This window comes from Populus euphratica, unplaced genomic scaffold (assembly GCF_000495115.2).
Source record: "Populus euphratica unplaced genomic scaffold, PopEup_1.0 scaffold401.1, whole genome shotgun sequence".
Classification (NCBI taxonomy): Eukaryota; Viridiplantae; Streptophyta; class Magnoliopsida; order Malpighiales; family Salicaceae; genus Populus; species Populus euphratica.
The window spans coordinates 180,982-190,911 of record NW_011500085.1 but is presented as its reverse complement, the minus strand read 5'-3'; the positions used below and the strand labels follow the sequence as shown (position 1 = coordinate 190,911).

At 38.5% G+C, this 9,930-nt stretch overlaps 2 protein-coding genes across 2 annotated transcripts; one reads left to right on the top strand and one right to left on the bottom strand.

Moving 5' to 3' along the window:
- The first annotated feature begins 737 nt into the window (after positions 1–737).
- LOC105108942 (leucine-rich repeat receptor-like tyrosine-protein kinase At2g41820) lies at positions 738–4,493 on the top strand. Its single transcript, XM_011003459.1, has 2 exons — positions 738–3,758; positions 3,969–4,493. The coding sequence occupies exons 1-2, from the start codon at positions 1,223–1,225 to the stop codon at positions 4,274–4,276; spliced, it is 2,844 nt and encodes a 947-aa protein (XP_011001761.1). The 5' UTR covers positions 738–1,222; the 3' UTR covers positions 4,277–4,493.
- Positions 4,494–5,077: 584 nt separating this feature from the next.
- On the bottom strand, positions 5,078–8,687 carry LOC105108941 (dihydrolipoyllysine-residue acetyltransferase component 5 of pyruvate dehydrogenase complex, chloroplastic-like; the record flags this gene model as incomplete). Its single annotated transcript, XM_011003458.1, is given in 6 exon segments — positions 5,078–5,475; positions 5,581–5,664; positions 5,828–5,898; positions 6,836–6,923; positions 7,018–7,209; positions 7,758–8,687. Coding segments are annotated over 6 exon segments (1,470 nt in total), but the record flags the coding sequence as incomplete, so codon positions are not given.
- Positions 8,688–9,930: the final 1,243 nt, after the last annotated feature.

Sequence of the window (9,930 nt, the reverse complement as noted above, 5' to 3'; positions counted from 1 at the left end):
TTTATCCATTCCATTAGTCCAGCTCTCATGATCATCCACACACTTTCCCTTAAAAAATCTCCAAAGTAATGAATCTTAATAAATTTAGGTGGTGTTTAGTTATAGTCTCGGAAGTGACAAACGCATCTGTATTTGTCTCTTCAATAAGCATGTTTTTGTCCATTTTTATATCTGTTTTTTAATCCTAGAAAACTAACCAAACATAATCTTAGATATTGGTTCGAATATAATTATCAAATCTGCACGAAATCAGTAGGATAACTTGGAAATAAATAATCCAAACATTTAACCAATTCGAATCTCATAAAAGATTGCCTAAACAATGGCGTCAAAAAAACCAGAAAGAATCTCTGGAACCAACAATTTGTTTAGAGACTTGGTCAAGCTACCCTATCAGTTCAATCATTTTAAATATAATAAATTAATGGAATTAATATATATTTTTAAATTTTTTAATAGTACCATCAATGATCAACCTATTGAACCAATGAAACAACCAGTTAAAATGATTTTCTACCAAGGTCTTATTTGATAACATTGGTACAAGTATAGACTAACGAAACCCAAAGGAAAAGAAGTCACTTTTCCAAATTCCAAAAGCTTTTCTCAGGTCAGGGCGTCAGGCTGCTTTCACCGTTCAACGTAGGGCTCCACATCAAAGACTAGACTTGGAGGGTTTCATTTTTCCACAGAGAAATTTCTTTGATGGCCATTCCCGTGCTTTCTTTATAATCTACCACCAAATTTCTGGGAAAGACGAAAGGTGAGCCTGTCCAAGGTGTCCAAGTCAAGAAAAGAAAAATTAAGTAATAAAGAACGAAATAAAACAAGAAGGCCTCCTTGGCAAGTTCAAAGAAAAAGAAGAAATCCCACAGCCCTACAAACACGCATTACACAAAAGGTGTGATAACACAAATGTGTGCCAGTCCAAGTCTCTTGTCCAAAGAAGAAGCACAAGTTTCTGCTCAAGTCCACAGTCAACTGCCACTCCCAACACGCCTTACATTTGTTTTATCTTTCCCACGAAACACAAAGCAAAGCAAAGCACTTACTTTGAAAAATCTTTTCTACATCCCTTGAGTCTGCCATTTCCTTTTATTCTGTCTCCTCTTCACCTGAAACTGAGCCCAAGAAACAAAAATATCTACAAAATACTGCACACTTGCACATCCAGAAACGAAAGGTCAAGTATAGAAAAAACTAGTTGGATAATTCAGCTAAAATGACAAGGTATGTGCAGCAAAGAACCTCTCTTTTCTTGTCCTTCTTGTTCTTGTTGTTTCCATCAGTGTTCTCTCAACTATCTTCAAACCAGGCGAACACCATGATGAATCTGTGTAAGTTACTTAACCTTTCTGATTCGTTATGGGATGCTACTAAAGACCCATGTTCTTGGAAGGGAGTTAGATGCAGCTCTGGTAACTCGTCCGTAACTGGTCTTTTTCTACCTGTGTTTGGTCTCTCCAACTCTAATTTCTTGCCTGTTGTTTGCAAGATTGAAACTTTACAAGCCCTTGATCTTTCTAACAACCGTTTGAGCTCAATTTCAGATGAGTTCATCAATGATTGTGGAAGGATTGATGGGCTAAAGTTGTTGAATTTTAGCAAAAACTTGCTAAGTGGTCCTTTGCCTGCTTTTAATGTTTTTGTTGGTTTAGAATCTTTGGACTTGTCTTTCAATTCTCTGTCTGGTAATGTTAGTCTACAGGTAGATGGATTTCATGCACTTAAAAGCTTGAATCTTAGTTCCAATATGTTCACTGGTCCTATTCCTGTAAACCTTAGAAAGTCCTTGATGTTGGAGGAACTCCAGCTATCTATGAATAACTTCCAAGGTACGGTCCCTCAAGAAATTGCAAATTATCAGAACTTGAAGTTAATTGATCTCAGTGCCAATAATATTGAGGGGTCGGTTCCTACTAGTATTGGAAATCTCACCAAGTTGAGGATTTTACTTCTGTCTGACAATAAATTGAGTGGGGAAATCCCAGCAAACATTTCAAATATCACAACCTTGTATCGATTTGCAGCGAATCAGAACAAGTTTGGTGGTACAATTCCCAGTGGAATTACAAGATATCTTAGCTTCTTAGATCTCAGTTACAATAGCTTAAGAGGGCCTATACCGACAGGTCTTTTATCAGGGTCGAACTTGCAACTTGTGGATTTGTCTTATAATCTGTTGGATGGCTCATTACCTGCAAACGTATCTGAAAGCTTGATCAGGTTGAGATTGGGAAGCAACAGGCTCAATGGGCCAATCCCTCCTTCTTTCGGGACACTTGATAAGTTGACTTACTTGGAACTGGATAACAATAGCTTGACCAATGAGATACCCCTTCAGTTGAGATCTTGCCGTAGTTTGGCACTATTGAATTTGGCACAGAATGAACTTACAGGCCCTGTACCTGCACTGTTGGGTAATCTCGGTAATCTTCAAGTTTTAAAACTTCAGTTCAACAATTTGAGTGGAGATATCCCTTTAGAGATCACTCAATTACAGTTGTTGTCGACCTTGAACATCAGTTGGAATTCGCTCACTGGTTCGATACCTTCTTCAATTTCAAACTTGCAAAGACTCGCTCACCTGAACTTGCAAGGCAACAATCTTCAGGGTCCAATACCTGCCACGATCAACAGCATGGACACCCTGTTAGAAGTCCAACTTGGACAAAATCAACTAAGTGGAACTATCCCAATGATGCCGGTGAAATTGCAGATCGCTTTGAATCTCAGTACCAACCTCTTTCAAGGAGCTATTCCAGAAACTCTTTCCCGACTGACGGACCTAGAAATTTTGGATCTGTCAAACAACAATCTCTCAGGTGAGATTCCAGAGTCTCTTACTGAAATGGAATCCCTAAATCAGTTGATACTCTCAAACAATCAGCTTTCTGGGGTCATCCCAGATTTCAAACATTATGTGTCTTTAAATGCAAGTGGAAATTCAAGACTTAAAAATAATACAGCAACAAACACTCCCCAAGAATCCCCAAAGAAGAGGAGATCCGTTGTTGTGCCAGTTGTTGTTGCAGTTGTTGCTGCTGTTCTTGCTGTTGGCATTGTCTCGATTATAGTTCTATCATTCTCCAGGCGCTTTCTCAAGGTTAATGATCAGCAGTCACAATCAGAGGAAAATCTTCCACCACCTCAAGTCATCCAAGGCAATCTGTTGACTACAAATGGAATTCACAGGCCCAGCATCGATTTCACCAGTGCCATGGAAGTAGCTGCTGATCCATTGAACATTGAGTTGAAGACTAGGTTTTCAACATACTATAAAGCCACCATGCCTTCTGGAGCAAACTACTTTGTCAAGAAGCTCAACTGGAGCGACAAGATATTCCAATTGGGTAGCCACAATAAATTCGGACAAGAGCTGGAAGTTTTAGGGAAACTGAGCAATTCTAATGTCATGACTCCTTTGGCCTATGTATTGACCGTCGACAGTGCTTATCTCTTCTACGAATATGCTGAGAAGGGTACGCTTTTTGATGTTCTTCATGGTAAACTGGGAGATACATTAGACTGGGCTAGCCGTTACAGTATAGCAGTTGGAGTTGCTCAAGGCCTTACCTTTCTTCATGGATGCTCCTCTGGTCCGATTCTCCTCCTTGACCTTTCAAGCAGAAACATTTTGCTGAAGTCTCTGAAGGAGCCACTAGTCGGAGACATTGAGCTCCACAAAGTGATTGATCCAACAAAGAGCACGGGCAGCCTTTCTACAGTTGCTGGCTCTGTGGGCTATATTCCACCAGGTAAACAAAACTCTATGCTCAACTTAACATCCAACGAGTAATGAAAATTTAATTTGTATGTGCTGGTTGTGACCAAAATTCATGAATTCTCCCATGAACATGGATATCGAATACTTTCTTGTAAGTAGTTTCAGACTGCTTGATGAATCCTTGTTCAGCATATGCCTGAGCTTCTGATATTGACTTGATGAGTGATTGTGGTCCTTACAGAGTATGCATACACAATGAGGGTGACAATGGCTGGGAATGTATATAGCTTTGGGGTCGTTCTACTGGAATTGCTGACAGGAAAGCCAGCAGTTAGTGAGGGAACTGAATTAGCCAAGTGGGTTTTTAGGAACACAACACAGCAAGACAGGTGGGATGGCATCCTTGATTTTAACATCAGCAGGACTTCACCTGCTGTCAGAAGCCACATGCATGCGGTCCTTAAGATTGCCCTTAGTTGTGTTAGTGTTTCCACAGAAGCAAGGCCAAAGATGAAGAGCGTATTAAGAATGATCCTCAATGCACGATGAAGACTGGCCTTCGGAATACAGTCCCCCTAGAAACAGCAGTTCTATATATTCGAAAGATTATACTAAATCTGTAAGTAGAACAAAGGTTTCTTGATGGACAGAACGAGGCAGCTGTTGCAAGCCGACTAGCATGTAATCTGCAATTCCTATGTATACATAATACATAAAAGAAAATTATGAGTAATGTATCTATCCATCTCTTGTTTTGCCCCGGTTAGAGTTCTTCCAAAGTTTATTTTTATCTAGTGCCTATAATTTAACTAAATTGAGTGAAGCAACTTGGTGTTCAAGTTCGGTTCAATCTTTACTCGAGGCACAGTTTAGGATCAAACTAACAATAATTCAAGTTTGCTATGTTTCTTCGATTAAGAAACACATAAATTTGATGATAACATGATGATGACCACAACATGAACAAAAACATACAGATAAGAACATCAATGGAATATGAGGAAAACACATCTTACATTGGCTCTACCTATATCTGCAGATGCTCCATTTCTGTAGTCAAATAGTCGCAGGCAAATTGCAAGTTTTCAAGCTAATATGTACATGAATGTTGACGAGATGGCGACTGGCATTTCCAGCCAAGAGTGCAGGCAACTGGCAAGTGCTGTTTACTTGTGAAACCATGCAAGGGAAGGAGAGACATTCATAAGAACTGAAGCCAAAATGATTCCTCAGTCACCGGACAGCAATCTTCCCCAAATGGAAGCACCAATTCCATTCAACTTTATGGACACATGGGAAGAAATTTATGTTTCATATATCTGATGTTGGAAACAGCTACAACAACCAATGGCAGAAAAAAAAAAAGGAAATTTGATAAGAAGCAAGAACTGCCAGCGTTTACAACAATGTTAAAGTGCAAAAGAATTTGTGATATCTGAAACCCAAATAAAAATTGCTCTTCAAAATTTTGCTCCTGTTCTAAATAGAACTTTGGACAGAGATTATAGCTCCTACATTTCTCTTTTTGAGTATGCTCTGTGAAGATTGAGGAATGATTATCAGAGGAAGATGGGCTCTGAATCATAAGGAAAAGGGAAATCTTCAGGATGTAAAGATGGCCTCCTTCGGTGGCAGGATTCTGATTAGAAGGTAAGATCTTTGGGGTCCTCGATAATCTTTGCCAGTGTTTGCAAGAAGGCAGCAAGATCAGCACCATAGATTACCCGATGATCGGCTGTAACATTTACCTGTAGATATAGCACTTACAGTTTACAGTATGAAAATAAAAATTAAACTATTTTTCATACAGAAACAACCTTTTCAGAAACTAATGAATATAATATACTTGTTACCTGCATCTGATTCTTCATGCCAATCCGGCCATCCTTGGTTCCTAAAACAGTTGGCTGTGATGCTCCAACAGCCATAATTGCTCCCTGCACCAACCATCCATATGAATAAACCAAACCATTTGTCACACCAATCATCCACATGAATAAACCAAACCATATGCCAAGCCAATCACTAATAACGAGCATACTATGTATAGTAGCCTCTTGTAGAGAATCCAGCAGGTATGAAGCTTGTGAAAACACTTACAGTTCCGGGGGGCAGAATGGCAACAAATCAATTCACACCAAACATTCCCAAGTTAGAAAGTGTGAAAGTACCTGCAAATAACTGAACAAGAGCAATACATAGAAATGGTGAAATGTCATGCTAACAATATAAATGCTATGCCTAAAAATTTCTGAGAAAAAGCAGATGAGAAACACAATATAACTTTGTGACATCAAGGATTATGAACTACAGAAATCAAGAAAATATGACAAACGAACCAGTCAGCACAAAGCATGTAACCGGATTATCAGAAGTTGCAACAGACCCTATCAGTTTGCACTCGCACCAAATTAAAGCAAGCATTACAAGCTGGACTCACACAGGAATGGATTGTCACCCCAGAATTAATATCTCCACACGTCCTACTTTCAGTTTGCAACAGCTTTATATGCACTAATGATTTTGGAAACAGAGTGATTCCGGCAATCCACTTACAAAGGATATTTGCACAAGAATTACTAAATAACACTACAAGCATTAGAAAACACAAATTGAATAACTCAGTACTCCACAATGAGAAAAACACAACAACAAGAACTATGGAACTATAGTCAATATCACCATTTGCAAACCTAGAAAAAACAACCCTTCCCAACTCTGGGAAATGCAGTGAGACACTATCGTTCACTCCTGTGAAACTACATTGTTTCTTGAATACCTAAAGTAACCCAGGTGATGATTTAGTAAAATGAACAGAATTATGATTATGCTGGACTATGCAGAACAAAGTGCTTTTCCATCCATTTTGAAATTACAATTATCCATTTGGAACTAATTAACCCTTTAAGTTCACAACTTGCAAAAGAATTAAGATTTGTATGTCCAGGACATCAACAAGAAGTTGATAAACTATTATAGTCACATCATGCATCAAAATAAATTGTTGTGAGCAATGTGGGTAGCCAAACTGGACATGGATCACCAAGAATTCCTGATAAACATATCTTGTACAGTTAAATAAGAATTGAGAACATGTAGTAGGTATACCTGTGTTGTATTCTTGAGGTTGCAGTTGCTTGGCTCGGGCTTTATCAACTAACTCCTTCCATTTTCTTGACAATGAGAAAATGTCAACCTGATAAATGCATTGAAAGAAAAATATTTGAAACTGAACAAGGATTTATAACCCAGAATATCAATAGAACATCCCAAAACAGATTAACAAGAACCTTATCAGCATCTTGAAGCACTGGTGTAATCAAGCCACCATCCATAGCCACAGCAACTGCAATGTTGACACTACTATTATATGTAAAGCTATTACCATCTCGGCAACTGGAGTTTATTACAAGATGCTTAACCAATGCCAGTGCAGTTGCCTTTGCAAGTAATGCTGTCATCGTCACTCCCTTGGACTTGATCTAGACATGCACGGAAAAGGAAGCACAATGGCAAGGATGAATCAACAGAAAAATGAATTCGGTACAAGACAATCAAAACCTGCCCTGTAGATCCCCATCTTAAACTGCTAAATTATAACTGAATCTAAATTATTGAACACTCATAACTCTGGCATTTTTTAGCCATGATGATACCTTCCTTTTGAAAACATCAATCAAATTACTAAACTCTAATTACTCGGACAGCATATTTGAAAGAAGATCACGATATAAACTTCTCCATAAAGGATACCGTTTTATGTTCTCATCTAGGATCGTTTTCAAAAAAAAACATAGCTAATCGCAAATACAGCAAGCTGTTTCGGATTCTAAACTAGAAAAATCACAAAAATTCACCAATCTAGAAGCGAAACATGATCATCAATCAAACATCATCATCTCATATACAGCATAAAGTATCAATCTTACGCAGCAGCAACATCCAAATATCATTATATTACCGGCAAAATCCCATCTGAAGCATCCCAAATTATGATTAGAAAAGGAAAAGGCCCAATAACAATTCTTACCTTCTTGTAAAGAGTATCAAGTGCATCGGTGGTAATAGTATACCCCACTCTAAATGTAGGCACTGACAAACTCTCCACCATATTCCTACTCACTACCCCTTGCATTGTCGTAAAAGGCACCACCGATTCCAACTCAATCCCAGGAGGTGCGTGCACAGAAGGGGCCCCCGAAATCTTTGCTGCTGTTGAACCCAATTCAGCAGCCGCTGCCGCTGCCGCCGCAGCCTCAACATCCTTAGCCACAATTCTCCCATTAGGCCCACTCCCTATCACTCTCCCCAACTCAACCTTCAACTCATTCGCAAGCTTCTTGGCATATGGCGACGCCACCACCCCCTTCCCTCCCTCCGACGCAGGGTGCACAGCCGATGCCACCACCGAAGGAGAAGGCGGCGCCACCAGAACAGCCTTATCAACAGAAACGGTGGATTCCGGAGCCGGAGCCGGAGCCGCGGCAGATGGAGTCGGATCCCGAGCCGGAGAAGAAGAAGACGAAGAAGCAGCAGCTTTACACTTGGCCTCCTCGATTTCCTCCCGGGATTCAGCTAATAAAGCAATAGCCGATCCAACTGCAGCAACACCACCTTCCTCGACCATGGTGGCAGCCAAGTAACCATCATAGAAAGTCTCAACATCCATGTCAGCCTTATCGGATTCAACAACGACAACACTTTCACCTTTAGAAAGCTTGTCACTTTCGGATTTGACCCAAGAAACAATCTTTCCTTCAGTCATAGTAGAGCTCAAAGCAGGCATGAAGATTTCGCGGATCTTGGCATGGACCCGGGTTCTTGAAGAGGAAATGTGAGATGGGCATGAAGAAAGACAGGGTTGAGGGAGAGAAGAGGAGGAAGGAAGGAATGTGGTGTGGAGAAGGTGAGCCGTTGAAGCGGGAGTTGTGAGAGAAGTGTTTGGAAATGGAGGAGTGTTTGATTACTTTTTACTATTATGTAAGAAACGAATGAATTCTTGGAAACATCGAGAGAGAGGGAGAGGGAGAGGGAAGGCGGAGGTTTCAACTCAGAGATCAGTTATTATCATCGTTTTCGTTTAACCATGTCTCGCGTTTGGTTTCAGTTAGGTTCCAACTTCCAATATGATATCATATGGCCCCCAGCCTGATATCAGTTTGTGCTCAGCATGTTTTGATCATCAGCTCCGCTGTGTGTTTGGGGCGGAGGTTTCATCATCATTTCATAATAATAATAATAATAATAATAATTAATGTTTATGAATTGTCTTTTTAAAAAATTAAGAAAATAAATATTATTTTAATATATTACAAAAAAAAATTAAAAATCTTTAAATTATTTTGTTATTGATAAACAAATTATTATATTATACTATATACTAAAAGCGTTTAATATCTCTCTCACTATTTATTTAGACACAGATTATTATGGATTGAAATAGAAAAAATATAATGACAGTTATTTTTATCAAAAAAATTTGTTAGGCATGCAATAAAGATGAGATTGTCTTTTTTATGGGATGCATTTGATATTAAAAAAATAATTATAAACAAAATGGTTAATTTAAATTTTGTTGGGGCATAATAAGGCATGTAGGCTCCATCACTGATTTTGAATAGATATTAATAATAATACATCATAATAATAAATCAGTTATTCCAATATCTCTACATTTTGACAACATATTCCATGCTACATGGAACACATCCTGATTACATGTCACTTCGGGTGTTTGACTCTAAATGTTTTCCATATGGATGGAATACAAGAAACTATAAATTTGACCATAAAACTGTCTCATGTGTTTTTGTAGGATATAATGAAAAAAATAAAGGATACAAGTACTTTCACCTACCAAGTCATAAATTTTTCATTTCTCGCCATGTTGTTTTTTATGAGACTGTTTTTCCATTTAAATCTTCTTTAAATTCACCTATTGCCTCACATATGCTTAATATACTTAATTCCTGGATACCATTTTCTAACACTTTTCTAGAAATAGAAGCAGAAACAGATATTCTTCCACAACAATCTGCACTAACGAATCTTATTCATTGTTCACCTGTTGATCGACATATCTGGCAATCTATATCAAATTCCTTATATGAAACAACTACATTTGAAAATGATGTAACTGATATTAATACTCAGCTTTCAGTAGCTCTCCATTTGCAGGCCCCAACACTAGTATTAAACACTAG